The sequence below is a fragment of the Narcine bancroftii genome, chromosome 1 (genome assembly GCF_036971445.1).
Source record: "Narcine bancroftii isolate sNarBan1 chromosome 1, sNarBan1.hap1, whole genome shotgun sequence".
In the NCBI taxonomy this organism is placed as follows: Eukaryota; Metazoa; Chordata; class Chondrichthyes; order Torpediniformes; family Narcinidae; genus Narcine; species Narcine bancroftii.
The window spans coordinates 152,119,683-152,140,154 of NC_091469.1; the positions used below are offsets into that span (position 1 = coordinate 152,119,683).

Genomic DNA, 20,472 nt, shown 5'->3' on the forward strand with positions numbered 1-20,472 from the left:
TTCCTTAACCCTGTAAAATTTTAAATCTGCTTCAAATTCAGAATCATAGGGAAACTGGCCATTTGGCCCAATTTGTCCATGCCAACCAATCTAGTCTCATTTGCCTGTATCCCATCTCAACTTTCCTTATCCAGTTAAAGGTAAATGCTGTGTAAATTCAAAGTCTTCCAACAAGAATTACAGCTTTTACAATGAGGAAATGCTTGCTTTAATCTGACACTTTGCAAGATTTACTGTTCACAAAAAGACAAACCTCTGCCACATTGAAAACTGCATTGGTGCTGCCACCTGCATATGCATGGATCTTCTCAATTTCATCTATCTTTCCTCAAATTCGCTTGCATGATTTCTGACACCTACCTTCTCTTTCTGGACGTCTATCTCCATCTCAAGTGACAAACTATCCACTTGTGTACATAGTAAAATCATTAACTCCTGAACCTCCTCCAGATATTTTTTGAGTTAGAACGTTGCTTTCTTTCAGTTTCTCTGTCACTATCACCTTGGTACTCAAGAAATGTCCTCTTTCAAGAGATTTTGATGGAACCCTCATTCACATCTCCATTTACCAGATTTCTGCTCTCACCTTTCTCCTCCCAGACAGAGATAGAGCACCCTTCATCTTTACCTTTCACCCTACCAGCCTCCACATCCAACATATCATACTTCAACACTTCCACCAGTTACAACACAATCCCACCATCAATTGCATCTTCTCCTCCCTACACCTTCCTGCAGGGATCACTCTCTCCTTGACTCAATAGTTGCTCAATCCTCCGTATTCCAAGGCACTTTCCCTTGAAAGTGGAGGAGCAAACTCCATCCCTACACCTCCTCCTTCTCTTCCATGAAAGGACCTAATCAGCTCTTCCAGATGAGGAGAGAACCATGAACACCTCTTCCATGGCATTAGGCGATCCCAATAAGATATCCACTTCACAATGAGATCAAGAGCAGACTCCTGCTGTATATGCAGTAGCTACCTGAAGCTTGCAGTTAGAAGGCAGAGTGATCACTGTTCCCAAAGAGCTCTCCCACTGAATTTCCATCACCTGGCTGGTCTCAATTGGTAGCACAAAGTCTAGTCTGGTTTCCTTCCTGGTTTGGATATCAAAATGCTGGACACACTTCAGAAATTCTGTCCAACTAAGCCTCCAGCAATAAGGACATCTCCGTCAAAATTATAGACACTGAAGTCTCCCACTGTGACAACTTTGTTGGCTTTTGCAACTTTCAATAATCTGAATACATATCTGTTCCTTCACTCCCAGTGGCTTTTGGGAGGCTGGCAGTATCAATGCAATTACACCTCTATCCACTCCGCCTCTGTAGTTGAGCCCAACATCATGTCCTGAGTGCAGCTGTGACACACTCCTTGATTAGCAATGCTATAACTCCACCTCTTAACTCTTTCTCTACCGCATCTAAAACAATGAAACCGAGGAACAAGTTGTCAATCTGTCCCTCTTGCTGCCATGTCTCCACAATGGCCACAACATAATTCCAAATAAAGGCTCGAAGGCAGTGATTTTCAACCTTTCTCTTTCCACTCACATACCACTTTAAATAATCCCTATGCCATCGGTGCTCTGTCATTAGTAAGGGATTGCTTAAGGTGGTATGTGAGTGGGAAGGGAAGGGTGAGAACCATTGCTCTAGACCCAATTGATACTGAAATATTTTGCTTGAGAAAAATTGTCATTGGCCCATTTCCTTTGGAGTTATGAAACCATGCACATAACGAGTCAATGAGGGACGATTAAAACAGTGGTTTTCAACCTTTTTCTTTCCACCCACATACCACCTTAAGCAATCCCATACTAATCACATAAACCACTGTTCTAAGGGTATCTGCCCCAACACTCCTTGCATTAAAATAAACACTTCACCTCCTCAGGCCCACTGTTATCATTCACTTGTCTCTTCCTACAATTCCTTTTAAGGCTTGCTTGCACAAGCATCTGCCATCCGCTAGCACTTGCTGCTCAGGTCCCCATCTGCCACTCTAGTTTAAACCCTCCTTTGTTGCATTTGGCTACTGTCTCCCACTCCATCACTGACCTCATCACTTGCAGTAATCTCTCCAACAGCCTCCAAGCTCATTGTTTCCCAAACTCACATTGCTTCAGTCTCCTCATGCTCCTGTCCCACCGAATTGGTATCATCATACCTTGACTCTATTTTGTCCCCCTTCCCAGCTACATCCAGGACAAGTCACTTCAACAACCTTCAGTTCCCCTAGCTAAACTTCCTCATTTTCACTTGGATGTTCAGTCCCTATAAACATCTAATATCCATAAAAAATGCACTAGGACTCTGCTTCTTCCTGAAAAACAGACCCAGTCCCACTCCCCCATTGCCCTCCTCTGCCAACCAGAATGCTCACATGGGTCCCAGTTATGCCTGCCTTTTTGTCTGATATGTGGAGCAATCCATACTGCAAGCCGACACAAGCAAAACTCGACTCTTTCTCCACTACACTGATGACTATTAATGGTGCCACCTCCTGCACCCATGAATAACTCCATCTTTTCTGCCAACTTTCCCTCTGACTTCAAATTCAGTAGCGACATCTCTGGCAACTCACTCCCCTTTCTCCATCTCTTTTGTCTTCATTTCTGGAGACAAACTATGCACAGACATTTTCAATAAACCCACCAACTCCCAGTTACTTTGACTGCACCTCTTTGATGGGGCAGAAACCTCTCCAAGGATTTTATCCCTTTCTCTCGATTCCTCCAACTCCACCGCATCTGCTCCCAGGATGAGGCTTTCAATTTCAAGACATACATGTCCTTCATCCACTCTGCTCCCAATAACAGCTCTTATCCACGTCTCCTCTATTTTCCCCACATCTACCTTCCTTTCCCCCCCCCCCCAACCTTACAGACACAAGGAAGGGTTCTCCTTATCCTCACTTACCACGCCACCAGCCTCTACATCTAACGTATTTTCCGCATTTTCTGCCACCGACAACAAGATCCCAACACCAGTCACATCTTCCCCTCCCCACTTTCAATCAGGATCACTCCCTCATTCATGCTTCCCTTCCCACCCTTTGCCACCTTGTACCTACACCTAATACACTAGCACCTCCTCTCTCACCACGAATCGAGGCCCCAAACTGTACCTTCAAGTGAAGCAACACCTGTGAATCTGTAGGGGTCATTTAGTGCATCTGGTGCAGCTTCCTCTACAGCCGGGAGATTGGACATTGACTGGGAGATCACTTTGTTGTGTGCCTTTGCTCTGTCCTCTGCAACAGCAAGGACATTTCTATGGCCAATTACATTGCCAAAGTTGAGGGCATCCTCACATTGGAGAATCAACAACTGATATTCCATCTCAGCAGTCTCCAACCAGTCGGCATCAAATATTAACCCCCCACCCCCACCCCCAGTTTCTCTCTATCTCTCAGTCTCGCTTTTTCCAGCTCCCTTCCTTTCCTTTCCTTTCCTTCTATGAGAGAGGTCTTTCTTAGTCCTTTGGCCTCTTCCCCATCACTTCTCAGCTTCTTTCTCTTTTACCCTCCCACTATGATCTCTTACATGTTAGCCAGTGTTCCTCCTCCTCCTCCTCCCTCCTTGCTCACCCCTGCACTTTTTTATTTAAGTATTTGCCTGATTTTCGACATTCCTGAAGGGTTCAGACCATTTTACATTCTATCGATGCTGCATAACCTGCTAAGTTTCTCCAGCACTTTTGTGTACTGCACTAGACCCCAGCTACATCTACTATAGCACTACCAAACCTCCCCACGACAATATTAGTTACCCCACCAGCTCAGAAGTAACCTGTCCCTCTTGTACTGGTCCCATCTTCCCTGAAATAATTCAAATTTGTAGTAAAGACTGAAGGAGATCAGGATTTAAAAAGATTATAGGCTAGAGAAACATTAAACTGATACACAACAGAACGATAAACTAACCACTAGATAAGCTGATCTGTCAAAAGCAATTACATTAGTACAAACAATGACAAGAGTCTGATCATCAGTGATGACAAACTCTAACATTGGGACAAAATTAATCTGATTGACACAATGAAACCAGTGATTGAAGCTTTTGATCAGGTATTGCAATATTCCCTGGTATCTGCATTGAGGTGAAGGAGAGTGAACACTCTAAAAGAGGAATAGGTACCTACTTGTGGATGACCAACTTAACTACAATAATTGATGCAAACTTAGCATGCTTGGAAATCAGCAATTTTAGGGCAGTTATGCAGTGAAGATCATTTTATTTGTTATTTACTCCAACAACAAAATGAAGTCGTTCTGCTCCAAAATATCTATTCCACCACTGAATCAATGAAGTGTGATTTGTGTCTTGACGAAGTGTATCCACTTTGGTGATGACCATTATCAATAATTTTAGTCCAATAAAGAGAGTAGTTAATAAATTTCCTGATAAAAATAACTGATAACAGACAGATAAGAAATCTATATAATTCACCAACTCACCTATTAGCTCCACTATACTGCCGCTGCGAACTCGACTTGCTGTGTCATCCCTTGCAATGCTAACTCCAGTGATGCCGCCAGCATTCGTCAGGGCCCGGAGCAGCTCTGGAGCCGGGGTACGGAACAGCTGTTGCAGCGTCTCTAAGGCTGCCGTTACCACGTTGTGGTCTCTGTGTTGGGTGTAGTGCAATGTCAATTCATATGCCTGTACAAAAGGAAACAAGAGTTTCACAGGGCCAGATTCAAGCTCACTTAGATGGCAAGAATACCCACTTTCCTTCTGTTGACATTTTAAATGAAACCACGTTTTTCCAAAGTACTGCAAGCAAAAGCACCATCTTCATTGTCCTTGCTGACCAAGCTGGCCCATTTGCATTTCACCCATATCCCATCCACATACCCATCTAAAGGTCGCAAGATATAGGAGAAGTAGGCCCATCAAGTTTGGTCCGCCACTCTATCATGAGCTGATCCATCCTCCCTCTCAGTGCCACTCCCCAGCCTTCACCCCTTGATGCCCTGACTAATCAAATACCTGTCAATCTCTGCCTGAAATACACCCAACAACCTCTCCAGCCGCCTGTGGCAACAAGTTCCTCAGACTCACAACCCACGAACGAAAATTTTCAGCATGTTTTAAACTAGCAGTTTGAAATATTACAATTATATTTACCTGTACCACTGCCTCTGTTCCATGCATCCACCAACCTCTGAAAAAGGTGCCCCTCAGGTTCCTTTTAAATTTTTCCCTTTTCACTTTAAATTTATGCCCTCAAATTTGGGAAAGACTGTAATGCTATGACCCTCATTTTACAAACCTCTTTCAGATGCTCCCCTTAGCCTCCGACGCTCCAGGGAGAAAAATTCCTGCTCACCCAGCCTCTCCTTACTTTCATGGTAACATCCTACTGAACTTTTTCTGCATCTTTTCCACTTTAGAATATACAATCATCTTTTCAGCATTGCATTTCAAAGTTATTTTTTTCTTCAACTTTTTTTTAATTAAGAATTCATTGAGTGCAAATTTAATATATAGAGGATGCAAATGTTCTATCAAAATATTTATTTTCTCACAAGACCATGACTCAAAGGCCCAGCAGAGTTAAAAAAATTATAATTTCTGTTCCAAGTTGAAACCTGTGGAAAGAGTTATTATTTAGACGGAAAAGAAGACTTTCATGATCGACCGCCTTAAACCAGCACACCTGGACATTAGCCATGCGCAGCCCCCTTGTCGCAGAAGTAGACAACCGAAAGCAGTAAACAGCGCTCTGATCGCCGGTTCTGGGCGGGGGATCATGTTGCAGCCCACTAACCAGGACATGACCCAGTACATAAAATGGCCAATGAACACAGCAGACCCTGCAGGGGCCAACGACTTTTATCCCAGGTGACCACCCGCACAGCAGGAAACAGTGAGCAATGGCAGGAAGCCGCCCAGTTGGAGATCAACGCTCCGGTGATATCACTCCCGACATCAGCAGAGAGGAGTGAATGTAAGTAGAGCTGCCAGTACAATAAATCAGTCTTCGACTTCACATGAATGTGTCTTTCCACATTACTCGGTAGCGCGCACACTAAAATTCCAGTAAATTTGGGTGACCTTTCATTTAAAATTATTAAAAACAAAATTCGATGAAACAGATTTTTTAAATATAAATCACTATGTTAATCAGGAACAGGAAAAGGGTGGAAGAAGATTCAATTAAAACTTTCAAATGTGGGAATGATATTTTCATGAAGGATCAAAAACAAACAATTTAACAGTGAGGAGTTTTAATGTAAAGAGGCAAGATGAAACAAGGTAAGAGAAAATTGGCACTTTGCGTAAATACTTGCCATGCATCTGCTGAGCACAAGACCTGAATCTGTGGTTCTTAATTCCACAAAGAAAATATACTGAACAGATTTGGGACTAACTGGCATTCATTTCAAGAGGATTAGAATATGAGAGCAGGGATGCAATGTTGACCCTTTATAAGACACTGGTGAGATCTCACAGAGCATTGTGAGCAGTTTTGGGCTCCCCATTTCGGTCTTGCTGTTAACTCGGCGAAGTGTGAATTCGATAAGGACACTATTGATTTTCTTGGCACAGAGTCACATCTGCCAGAGCAGCCCCATTGCCAACTGAAGTGGCAGCGGTCCAGAACTTCCCAAGGCCCTCCACCATCAAAGGTTTGCACAAGTTTTTGGGCATGATGAACTTCTACCACCGTTTTGTTCCTGCGGCTGCCAAATTATTACGCTCACTCTTCCACCTCTTGACGGGCAAATAAAAACTGTTGACTTGGATACCTGAGGCAGAGATAGCATTCTGGGAAGCTAAGGAGGTGCTGGCTAAGGCAACCATGTTAGCACACTCACGCATGGACGCCCCATTGGCACTGATATCTGATGCCTCCAACACAGCAGTAGCAGTCCTGGAACAGCAAGTCAACAGCCACTGGCGGCCACGCGCCTTTTTTAGCCACCATCTACGGCCCCCAGAACTTAAATACAGTGCCTTTGATCGGGAACTATTGGCGCTTTTTCTGGCTGTGAAATACTTCTACTATTTCCTAGAGGGACGGCAGTTCATCGTATTTACCAACCACAAACCACTTTTGCCCCATCGAAATTCTCGGGCCCATGAACAGCGAAAAAACAGCGACATCAGTCTTTCCTTTCAGAATTCACCTCGACATTCGAAACATGTCGGGGAAAGAATGTCATTGCAGACCGCTCTCCAGACCTGAGATCAGCTCCGTCACTGGGGACCTGGATTTGAAAGCATTGGCCACAGCCTAGCAGGAGGATGCAGAAATCCAAGCTTCCCAGACCGCAATTACAGGACTCCAGCTGCAAGAAATCAAAATGGGCCCAGACAAAACCACATTGCTCTACGACTTTTCCACAGGTAAAGTCTGGCCCGTGGTACCAACAGCATGGCGCAAAAGACTTTATGACCAGGTACATGGACTGTTGCACCCGTTAATACGGACGACAATCAAACTTATGGCATCCAAGTTTGTCTGGCATGGATTAGAAAAACAAGTATCCCAGTGAGCAAGGATCTGCCTGACTTGTCAAATGGCCAAGGTCCACAAACACACCAAGAGCCTGGTGCAGAACTTTCCGAGAGGTTCCAACACATACACGTTGATATCACTGGACCTCTGCCCGTATCACGCAGCCACAGATGCATCCTCTCCATGGTCGATCAATTCACCTGTTGTCCAGAAGCCACACTCATGGTCAATCTTAACAACCGAAACTTGTGCCAGGACTTTCCTATCTACCTGGCTGGCACGTTTTGGGGTACCAGTGCATATTACCTCTAACAGAGGTGCACAGTTTACTTCAGCACTGTGGACTGCCTTGTCAAACCTCTGCGGCACCCGACTCCATTTCACCACGGCCTTCCACCCACAGTCCAACAGACGAGTGAAATGTTTTCAGACACCTGAAATAGGTCCTATGTGCATGACTCACAGGACCGCAGTGACTGGACGTGCTACCCTGGGTAATGCTGGGGACATGGTCCATTCTAAAAGAGGACTTGCAAGCTTAGTCAGCTGAGTTTACGGCACGCCCCTGTTGGCACCCCTGTTGGCGCCATTATTGCCCGCCATTACTGACTCCACAGCATCAGACGAGCTTCAGCGCTTGCGCCAGAGACTAGGGGCGTTGGCCCCAATCCCAGCCACAGGCATGGCTCAGCACCCACGACTCAGTGGACTTTGTGTTTATTCGCCGCCCAACACAGAGGAACACACCAGCAGCATCCCTACAAAGTGCTGAAAAACAACAGATCCACCCTGTTCTTGGACATTTGGGGGCAAACGTGAACTTTACACCAGGAACCGACTCAAAACCCCCCACGCGGACACAGCTGAGCCAGTGTCATTTTCACCTCCGCATTGCCATGGTTGCCCCCCCCCCACAAACAACCCAAGACTCAGACTATCGTACCAGGTGACGATTCTGGGGGGGCAGGGGTACTGTAGCGGCAGCCAAGGGGCAGGACTTCATGCTTGAATCGCCCCCGATTCCAGCCAACCATGCGTTCCAGGGGTCCGTGCTAAGATGGAGCTGGGCCCCCTTTGTCTCGGGGATGAAGTCAGCAGACTGGGGAATGAATTGGGAGAGTCGTGACGCCACCTCCGTTTTTGGGACAGCCAAACCGGAAGTGACATAAAAGTTGCCTGTAAAGCTGATTAAAGCAATTTTTTGCTGACCACAACTTGAGTCAGTCGTTTTGCTTGTAGCTCTCCCCTTAAGGCACCACAGATGACATCCAAAACGTGGCTAAGTGACAGGGTTCCGGATGTCGCAATTCAGCAGAACAGGCTGTTCTTATTTCGGGCTGACAGAGATGCTGCTCTGAATGGAAAATCCCGTGGTGGTGGCTCGTGCGGTTAAATCAACATGGAATAGTGTAAGGATTCGGTACGAGTCTCTGGTCACTGCTCAATGCTGGTGGAATTTGTGACTGTCAGATCTAGACCATTTTGTTTACCACAGGAATTCACCACAGTGTGTACATCTCCCCCAGCTCAAATGCTAAGGAGGCAATCTGGGAACTGTATGAGCTGATAAACGAACTCCAGACCGCATACCCTGACAGACTGATTATCATTGCTGGGGATTTCAACCAGGCGAATCTCAAGTCAGGGCTACCTAAATTCCATCAGTATGTGGACTTTGCTACAAGAGGGGTTGTGGCAGAGTATTTGGGTGTAATTGTTAGAGCAGCTTGCACACACACACATTTTAAAACAGAATATTTGCAGAACTTTTGCTTTTTACAGGAGGCAACAAAGTATCGACAGCAGCTGGCCTGGGAGAGCATGTGATCCTTGCAGGGAGAGGAGAACAGTTTTGCCCTCAGAGAGAGAGGATGGAAAACAGAGGAGGGAAAACAGGAGTGACACAGAAATCAGTTCCTGAAGGACAAGCTGGCAAACTTTGGAAGGCTGTCTGGTCAACGGAGAAGACTGGTGGTCTGAAAGATGACCTGAAAGAAAGAGGATCATCTGGATAATCCTGAAGGGGGAAAGTTTCATCAGCGGGACTGATTGAGAAGGAATCAGTTGCGGATGTCCTGGAAAAGGAATCTCTCTGAAAACCAGCAAGAACCCTCCTAAATGGTAACCATTTGCCTGTTAAGCACCAAAGACTGGTGAACTTTGTTAATGCTAACTTCTGTGCACAGTACAAGAATTGCCTGCAACCAGTGAGATTGGACTGTGAACCAAAAAAACTTTTCTAATCTTAAATATACATTACACATACCCGTGCTTAATACTAAAGGGGGGAATTAAGGGGGTTAGGTAGGTTAAGTAATAAGTTAGAGTTTAATTCTGTTTTCTTGTTCAATTATAATTAAAAACTACTTTTGTTTAAGTAACCCTGTGTTGTGGTGAATATCTATTACTGCTGGTTTTTGAGATCCTCTGGACTCCGTAACAGGGCGAACACTTGGACTTCGTGTACACGAACATCTCTGATGTGTATTGGGCGGAGCCCTGACCCCCACCTCTAATACTCAGATCACTTCTCCGTAAAGCTAATCCCAGCATACAGACCGCTCGCTAGATGCTATAGACCAGCCCTGACCAGTTAAAACCTGGCCAGCGGGGACCATTCACACATTTCAAGACTGCTTTAAGTTCTATGGCTAGCACATGTTCAAGGAAGCGGCAACTACATAAATCTGGAGGAGCATACGACAACAGTGACCAGCTACATTAGTAAGTGTATTGACAACGTCAGTGTGCCCAAGACCATCACTATGCTCTAATCAGAAGCCATGGATGACTGTGGAGGTGCGGGTGCTGCCCAGGAACCGAGATGTGGCCTTCAGAATGGGCAACAAGGCAGTCCTAGCCAGGCTGTCTAAGGTCATCAGGGATGCTAAGCATGCGCAGGCCCAGCGCATTCATAGTCACTTCCTGGAAATCAAGGACACTCGACACATGTGAAGGGGATCCAAGATATCACTAGCCACAAGACTATACCATCTGGATGTGCTGGAGATGCTTCCCTCCCGGTGAACTGAACAACTTCGACACGCAGTTTGAGGCAAAAAACGATGAGGCAAAAAACAATGTGGCAGTGAAGAAGACCACCCCCCCCCGCCCCACTTTTTTCCAAATGATCAAATGATCAAGTGTTGTGTTTTAGTGACTGATGTTAGGAGAGAACTAGGCAAGTGAACCCAAGGAAAGCTGCTGCTCAGGGGTTGTGCGGTTTAACTAACGGATGTTCTCACCGACATCCTTAACATCTCCCTGAGTAGCGCTGAAGGGACCACTTCATGGTTCAAAGCTGCCACCATTGTTTGTGTCCTGCCTCAACGATAACCACCCTGTCGCACTCATGTCCATCATTATGAAGTGCTTAGAGAGGCTCGTCATGAGGCACATCAAGCACCTGCTGCTCCCCTCTGGACTCCCTGCAGTTCGCATATAGATCCAATCTCTCCACAGATGATGCTATCGCCACCGCCCTACACCTAGCCTTCACCCACCTGGAAGGTAAAGACTCATGTTCGAATGCTGTTTATTGACTTCAGTCCGGCATTCAACACGATCATCCCTCAGCACCTGATAAGGAAGTTGAGCCTGCTGGGACTAAAAACCTCCCTCTTCAATTGGATTCTTTACATCCTGACGGGGAGACCTCAGGCAGTCAAGATTGGAAACAGCACCTCCAAGACTATCACACTGAGCACGGGGCCCACCCAGGGTGCATGTTTAGTCCATTGCGTGTTTAGACCCACGATTGTGCAGCCAAACTCAGCTCGACCCACTTCATCAAGTTTGCTTATCTTATCAGTAAGATCAAGGAGCCAGCATACAGAGATAAAGTGCAGAAACTAATGAACTGGTGCAGAGCAAACAACCTGTATCTGAATGCTAAAAAAAAACAAAAGAAATGGTTGTCAACTTCAGGAGGGCCTGGGGAGATCATGCTCCCCTGACCAATGATAGCTCAAGTATTTAATCCCTCGGTGTGTGCCTGGCAGAAAGCCTCACCTGGTCCCTTAACACTAGCTCCACAGCCAACAAAGTTCAGCAATGCCTCGATTTCCTGTGAAGGTTGAGGAAAGTCATCTCCCACTCTCCATCCTCACTACATTCTACAGAGGATGTATTGAAAGCATCCTGGTTTGGAAGCTGTATCATCCCAGACCGCAAGACCCTGCAAAGGATAGTGAATTCAGCGGAAAAGACCACTGGGGAACCTCTTCCTTGTATGAAGGACATCTACTACACTTGTACTCTTCTGCCATCTGGCGGGAGGTACTGAAGCACTCAGGCCCTTACACCCACAGTAGGAAACAGCTTTTACCCCCAAGTCATCAGGCTTCTGAACTACCAGTGCAGATATGGATAGTGCACAGTGGACTTTCAGAGTATACGACTTGATATTTTAATGTGTTAACTGCTTTTCTAACATCTTTATGCAAATATGGTCCTGGAGAAACGCTATCTCATCCTACCGTCTGAGCATGCTATGAACAATAAAAGTTGACTTGACCAATTCCACCATGTATTTTCATTTGAGCCAAAAATATTACCTGTACAAGCTGCTCCAATGAAGGGGAGATTTCGGCCTCCTTCCGAGTCACACCAAAACTGCCCCGCAGACTGGTGTCCTTCACTTGTTGCCGCAGTAGAGGCATCATGTATCGCAAGGTGAGCATTACACCCAGAATAAGTGGAGTAGGACGATCTTCTTCCACAGGGACCAATAATCCTGCAATTCAAATAAGGATATATTATGCCTATTTTCCAAACAAATTAGATCACTTAAAGCATTATGGGTAAGAAAACACAAAGCTGGATGCACTTCCTTCATGGAGCCGTGCAAACATTTTTCAAGTAAGGAAATCCCATAATGAGCTATGCTCTTGAACACCCTCTGAAATAGCCAACCTATTCAGTTCAGGGATAATTATAAATGGACCAGGAGGCAGCAACACCCAAATTTGAAAACTGAATAAATAGAAAAAGGCTTGTCAAGTTTATGATCAACATTACATCATGGATTTCTTAAACTCACCCCATGCCTAACAAAAACACAAAATGCTGGAAAGACACAAAACATCAGGCAGCAATTATGGAAAGAGAAACAGTTAATGTTTCAGGTCCCAGATCCCTGATCAGCGTGGGGAAAGAGAAAACTAGTTCAGTTTAAATGGGACAGACGATGGGGAGGGATAGAATTTCTGCACTTGGTCACCCATCTGTTAAAGTGACTCAGTTTCTCTCACTATTAGCACAGACTGACCTGTTGGACATGCCCTACATTCTGTAAACCCTTGCAATCTGCAATTTATGTTTCCTTTGTCTGTGTTCTCCTTTAAATGCTCCCATTTTTACATCATTTGTTTACTCTCGCTATAAAAATGTTTCCGTTAGCACATCAATCATCTCTGCAACTTATCTCACAGCGACACTGGCCTCACCTTAGAGATGTTCCATGTCTCCTATCCATCCTTTCCTCACATTATCTGCAAATTAAAGCAATATTTCTAACTTACTGGGATTGATCAATTTCTACTCATATCTAGCCCAATCAATGATGGTGGCTCTGGCCTCAGCTTCCTACCCAGTTTCAAGTTACCAATAAACCATGATCTCATTGAAGAATGGAGCAGGTTCAAAGGGCTGAATGGCCTCCACCTGTTCAAAAGCCCAAAAGGTTGAAATACTCAGTAAGCAACAGATATTTACATTTTTACCCTCAATCGATCCTAAAATTTTTTATACAGTTGCAAATTATTTGAAACATTTTTCTTTTATGACCCTAACCAAAATATTTTTGATGAAGGTGTATGGTGCGTTGGCCTTTATGAACTGTGTGATGAGTTAGACATACAGCACGGTAACAGGCCATTTCGGACCACAAGTCTATGCTGCCCAATCATCACCCTATTAACCTACATCCCCGCTTTGAATGGTGGGAGGTAACCGGAGCCCTCAGAGAAAACCCACGCAGACATGGGGAGAACTTAGACAGCGAGGTACTCGAACCTCGGTCCAGACCCAATCGCTGGCGCTGTAAAGGCATTGCGCTTACCTCTACACCAACCATGCTATTGCAGATATCAAAGAAATCATTTGGAATATTGTGTTCAGTTCTGATCACCTCATTTCAGGAAACATGTGGATGAGAGGGTGCAGAGGAGATTTACAAGGATATTGTTTAGACTGGAGTATGCCTTATGAGGATAGGTTGAGAGAACTTGGTCTTTTCTCCTTGGAGTGACAAATGACAGAGAAAGAGGGGAAACCTGAAAGAGGTGCACAAAATGATGAGAGGTATTTATTGTGTGGAGGGCCAGAGACTTTGTCCCACGGCTGAAACGTCTAACATGCGGGTCCACAGTTTTAAGGTGCTTGGGAGTAAGTGCAGGGGGAATGCAAGAGCTAAGTTCTTCACACAAAGAGTGGTGGTTGCATGGAATGTGCTGGCAGTCACTGTGGTGGAGGAAGGTACATAGGATGTTTTAAAAGACGATTAGACCAGTACATGGAACTGAGAAAAATGAATTGTTATGTAGCAGGGAAATTCTAGGCAATTGTTTGAGTAGGTTAATAGATCAGCTCAACACTGTGAGCCAAAGGGCTGTACTGTGCTGTCGATTTCTATACTCTATGAAACCAGACAATATTAAGAGTCCATATTTACAGAAAATAAATGAACAGAAAACTTATCTATTTGAACAATGGTTGGAGCAACAGTCTAACAACTCGAACAACCATCCCAAATCTTGTGGCTCTGTAGAATTGCACATTCTCCATGTAATAGCCTGGGTTTCCTCCCACATCCCAAGATCATGTGAATTGTATGGTTAATGGGATATTATAAGTGACCCTGAAAGTCTGACAGAATTTGCAAGAGTGCAAAAAAATGGATTAGGGTAGGATTAACGTAAATGAGCGCTTGCAAGTGGTGCAAAGAACCTATTCCTGCATGGCATAACTAACATTCTATTTGCAGATAATTTGGATGCAAGAAAGAGGGTCATGGTTGAGAAGGAGGGAAGGGTTAGAAGATTGTTGTAGAGTAGGTTTACATTGCACAAACTTGTGGTGTTGCCCTGTTCTAAATGCACAGGATACAAGGCTTACCATCCAATGAATTAATCTAATAAAGCTTTGTTGCATACCCCTTTGCAAATGAGCAAAGCTACACTTTCATAATGCTAGTTGAAACAACGAATCCTAATCTTGTAGGATAGCAAATCACGATCTCACAGCCAGCACAACTTCCTCAATAACTTCACTGAAGATTTATCACTCAGATAAACAAAACATTTGGATACATCAACAAGAAGCACATTCACACAGCTCAAAGTCAAAGCTAAACTTCATTGCTCAATTTAATAGGTTCCTTTGTCAGAAAGATGCAGATTCCTCCAAAAATCTTGATTCAGAAGGCATATGCAAGAAGTGATACAGAGGACATCCTCAAACCAATGCCATCAAGGCTAAAACAACCAAGAGCAGCAGGCTCCACAGAGAATTTCCACAGCAGACATTGTTCCAGCTCAATCAAAAGTTTGAGCCATTCTTTCACGGTGGTTGTGTGCCTGTGCTGGGCAGCGCACCAAGGGTGCAACCTCCGGGGAAGCGGGAAACCGCCAGGGTACCAACTACAGAGTGAACACGCCTTCCCATCTTTTCTTATTCCTTGAAGAAGGGCTCAGGTCCAAAATCTTAACCTCCAATGAATGCTGCAAGACTGGTCGAGTTCTATGTTTTTATTGCAGGAAGAACATTTCCAGTTAAGAACGAGCATGGGAGACAACACTGCAGGAGTGACCATGGCAGCAGATCAGCGAGGGGCTCAGCAGCTGAAGGAATACACAGGTTGTTGGTGTCTGGTGCATGGGAACCAGGTGTTGAAGGCAATCAAGGGCCTCGGGTGCTGAAGGCTTCCTGATCGTATCGGAGGTTTGGACCTGGAGCTCCAGTTACCAATGAATTTAACTGGAGTCTGGGCAGCTGCAGAAGCTGTGGGATTACTGGAGACAAATGCATGGAAACCCAGAGGCCCTGAAGGACTCTCTTTTCTCTCTCTCTCTTATTGTTAGGGATGCCAGGCAATGCTCACATTCACTCTCTGCCTTATAACAAAATACAAGTTTTTTTTGTTTTTTTTTTAATTTTTTTATTTTTCACACCATAAATCACATTAGCCATGATATACACTTTTTCTTTTTCACACATATACAGTGACTTTTTCTCCCCCACCTCCCTCCTCCCAAGCCACCCCCCCACCCCCCCCTTTCATCCATTTTAGGTATACAATCTAGGTTGCATTAAACCAGTCAGACAATGTTGTCATTCAACAAAAATACACCAGAAATTCTACTGAGTCCATTCTTTTCTTTCCTTCTCCTTCCATCAACTTAGGTAATGTTTGTCCCCGGTAGGTTTTCGCTATTGTATTTAATGTAAGGCTCCCATATTTGTTCGAATATTTCAATATTATTTCTTAAACTATATGTTATTTTTTCTAATGGAATACATTTATTCATTTCTATATACCATTGTTGTATTTTCAAATTATCTTCCAATTTCCAGGTTGACATAATACATTTTTTTGCTACGGCTAGGGCTATCTTAACAAATCTTTTTTGTGCATCCTCCAAATCAATTCCAAATTCTTTGTTTTTTATGTTACTTAGGAAAAAGATCTCTGGATTCTTTGGTATATTGTTTTCTGTTATTTTATTTAATATCTGATTGATATCTTCCCAAAATTTTTCTACTCTCTCACATGTCCAGATTGCGTGAATTGTTGTTCCCATTTCTTTTTTACATCGAAAACATCTATCAGATACTGTTGGGTCCCATTTATTTAACTTTTGAGGTGTAATGTATAGTCTGTGTAACCAATTATATTGTATCATACGTAGCCTCGTATTTATTGTATTTCTCATCATTCCAGAACATAATTTCTCCCATGTTTCCTTTTTTATCTTTATATTTAAATCTTGTTCCCATTTTTGTTTAGATTTACCATTTATTTCCTCATTCTCCTTTTCTTGCAGTTTAATATACATATTTGTTATAAATCTTTTGATTAACATGTACCTGTAATCACATATTCAAGGTTACTTCCCTCTGGCAAACTCAAATTGCTTCCTAATTTATCCTTCAAGTAGGATCTCAGTTGGTAATATGCCAGCGCTGTATCTCCAGTTATATTGTACTTATCTCTCATTTGTTCAAAGGATAAGAATCTACTTCCTGAAAAACAATTTTCTATTCTTTTAATCCCTTTTTTTCCCCCATTCTCTAAAGGAAAGGTTATCTATTGTAAAATCGAGTAGCTTATTTTGCGTCAATATTAGTTTTGGTAATTGATAATTTGTTTTATTTCTTTCTACATGAATCTTCTTCCAAATATTGAGGAGATGATGTAATACTGGAGAAGTTCTATGTTGTACCAATTTTTCATCCCATTTATATAATATGTGTTCAGGCATCTTTTCCCCTATTTTATCTAATACTAATCTCGTCCAGTCTGGTTTTTCCCTTGTTTGATAAAAATCTGATAAGTATCTTAATTGTGCGGCTCTATAATAATTTTTAAAGTTTGGCAATTGTAAGCCTCCTTGTTTATACCATTCTGTTAATTTATCTAGTGCTATCCTCGGTTTCCCCCCTCTCCATAAAAATTTCCTTATTATTTTCTTTAACTCTTTGAAGAATTTTTCTGTCAGTTGTATTGGCAATGCCTGAAATAAGTACAATATCCTTGGAAAAATGTTCATTTTAATACAGTTTATCCTTCCTATTAGTGTTAGTGGTAGATCTTTCCAATGCTCTAAATCGTCCTGTAATTTTTTCATTAGTGGATTATAATTGAGTTTATATAATTGGCCTAGATTTTTGTTTATTTGTACACCTAGGTATCTTATTGCCTGCATTTGCCATCTGAATGGAGATTCCTTCTTAAATTTTGAGAAATCCGCATTATTCATAGGCATTGCTTCACTTTTATTTACGTTTATCTTGTAACCCGACACTTCTCCATATTCCTTCAATTTCTTATAAAATTCTTTTATTGATAGTTCTGGTTCTGTTAAGTACACTATAACATCATCCGCAAATAGACTGATTTTATATTCCTTGTCTTTTATTTTTATTCCTTTTATATTATTATCTATTCTTATCAATTCTGCTAGTGGTTCTATAGCTAGCGCAAACAATAAAGGTGATAGTGGGCATCCCTGCCGCGTTGACCTGCTTAAGTTAAATTGCTTTGATACATGTCCATTTACTGTCACTTTCGCTAACGGTCCCTTATATAATGCTTTAATCCAATTAATATACTTCTCCGGTAAACTGAATTTTTGCAATACTTTGAACAAATAATTCCATTCTACTCTGTCGAAGGCCTTCTCTGCGTCTAAAGCAACTGCTACTGCAGGTGCTTTATTTCCTTCTACTGCATGAATTAAGTGAATAAATTTACAAATATTGTTTGTTGTGCGTCTTTTTTTGATAAATCCAGTTTGGTCTAAATTTACCATTTTCGGTACCTGTTCTGCAAATCTGTTTGCTAATAGTTTAGCTATTATCTTATAATCTGTGTTTAGCAAAGATATTGGTCTATATGATGCTGGTGAGAGTGGATCTTTCCCTTGTTTTAGTATTACTGTAATTATTGCTGTTTTACATGAATCTGGTAAGCTTTGTGTTTCATCAATCTGGTTGATTACATCCAGGAGGGGCGGAATTAATAAGTCTTTAAATGTTTTGTAGAATTCTATTGGAAATCCATCCTCTCCTGGTGTCTTATTATTTGGTAATTTTTTTATTATCTCTTGTATTTCTACTGTTCCAAATGGTTCTGTTAATTTATTTTGTTCCTCTATTTGTAGTTTTGGTAGTTCAATTTTAGTCAAAAATTCATCTATTTTCCCTTCTTTCCCTTCGTTTTCAGTTCGGTATAATTGTTCATAGAATTCTCTAAAGTTTTCCTTAATTTCTTTTGGATTATATGTAATTTGTTTGTCTTTTTTCCTTGATGCCAATACCATTTTCTTAGCTTGTTCTGTCTTAAGCTGCCATGGTAGGATTTTGTGCGTTTTTTCACCTAGTTCATAATATTTCTGTTTTGTCTTCATTATATTCTTCTCTACCTTATATGTTTGTAATGTTTCATATTTTATTTTTTTATCCGCCAATTCTCTTCTTTTAGTTGTATCTTCCTTCATTGCTAATTTTTTTTCTATATTTACTATTTCCCTTTCCAACTGCTCTGTTTCCTGATTATAGTCCTTCTTCATCTTGGTTACATAACTTATTATTTGCCCTCTAATGAATGCTTTCATTGCATCCCATAGTATAAACTTATCTTCCACTGATTCCGTATTTACTTCAAAATATATTTTTAATTGTTTTTCAATAAATTCTCTAAAATCCTGTCTTTTAAGTAGCATGGGGTTTAATCTCCATCTATACATTCTTGGAGGGATGTCCTCTAGCTTTACTGTCAATATTAAGGGTGAATGGTCCGATAGTATTCTAGCTTTATATTCTGTTTTTCTTACTCTATCCTGCATACTAGCTGATAACAAAAATAGGTCTATTCTTGAGTATGTTTTATGTCTAGCCGAGTAGTATGAGTATTCCTTTTCTTTTGGGTTTTGTTTCCTCCATATATCCAAAAGTTTCATTTTTTGCATTGATTTAATTATAAATTTGGTTACTTTGTTTTTTATGTTAATTTTTTTCCCCGTTTTATCCATATTTGAATCCAAATTCAGGTTGAAATCCCCTCCTATTAGTATGTTCCCTTGCGTATTAGCTACCTTCAAAAAGATATCTTGCATAAACTTTTGATCTTCTTCGTTAGGTGAATATACATTAAGTAGATTCCAAAACTCCGAATATATCTGACATTTTATCATAACATATCTCCCTGCTGGATCTATTATTTCCTCTTCTATTTTAAATGGCACATTTTTACTAATTAATATAGCCACTCCTCTTGCTTTTGAATTATACGATGCTGCTGTTACATGTCCTACCCAATCTCTCTTTAATTTCTTGTGCTCCAATTCAGTTAAGTGTGTTTCTTGGATAAATGCTATATCAATTTTTTCCTTTTTCAGTAAATTTAGTAGTTTCTTCCTTTTAATTTGGTTATGTATTCCATTAATATTTAAAGTCATATAGTTCAGCGTAGCCATTTTATACTTTGTTTATCTTCTCTTTCCGTTTTTCCATCATTACCTTTCCTCCTTTTCCATTTCTGTTTTCTTATTTTAAACTCTTTATAAGACAACATTCCTACAACATCAAACATTTTCCTTATTCTCCTATTTATATCTTCTTTATCCCCAATCTCCCCTTCCCCTCCTGAGTTGTCCTTTATCCCTTGTCGGACAACCACATCTCCCCTCTTCATTTGGGTTCTCATTTGGGTTTGCGAATTCACTCGCAAGCGTCAACTGATTTTGCAGTGACCGCTATTACCCCCCACCCAGCCCCCCCCAGAAAAGATTTCGCTTTTCATATGTAACAAAGGTCACTCTTTTAATTCCCTCCTTATTCTCTCTATTCCATTACCTTCCCTTATTAATTCTTGTCTATACTATCTATATTTTCCTCTAAGTACAGATACATTCACGTATGCACATTGTATCTAGTCACTCTTATACCTCTTTACCCACATACATATCAATCGTGATCATTTTTACTCTCATTACCCGTCTTCATCCCTCAGTCTATTTTTGTAATTGTTCTGCAAATTTTCGTGCTTCTTCTGGATCCGAGAATAGTCTGTTTTGTTGTCCAGGAATAAATATTTTCAATACCGCTGGATGCTTTAGTATAAATTTATACCCTTTCTTCCATAAAATCGTCTTTGCTGTATTGAACTCCTTTCTCTTCTTTAGGAGTTCAAAACTTATATCTGGATAAATGAAGATTTTTTGCCCTTTATACTCCAGTGGTTTGTTGCCCTCTCTTACTTTTCTTTAACTTTTATTT

At 41.9% G+C, this 20,472-nt stretch overlaps 1 protein-coding gene across 3 annotated transcripts in view; it reads right to left on the reverse strand.

Annotated features, from left to right (window-relative positions):
* Window positions 1-20,472, reverse strand: part of htt (huntingtin) — a 306,184-nt gene that overhangs the window by 245,746 nt on the left and 39,966 nt on the right. For all 3 annotated transcript variants that reach the window (XM_069941879.1, XM_069941874.1, XM_069941888.1), the window contains exons 8-9: window positions 12,030-12,208; window positions 4,463-4,667 (exon numbers count right to left, since the gene is read on the reverse strand). In XM_069941879.1, coding sequence (XP_069797980.1) covers window positions 4,463-4,667; window positions 12,030-12,208 — 384 coding nt within the window. The remainder of the gene's footprint in view (window positions 1-4,462; window positions 4,668-12,029; window positions 12,209-20,472) is intronic.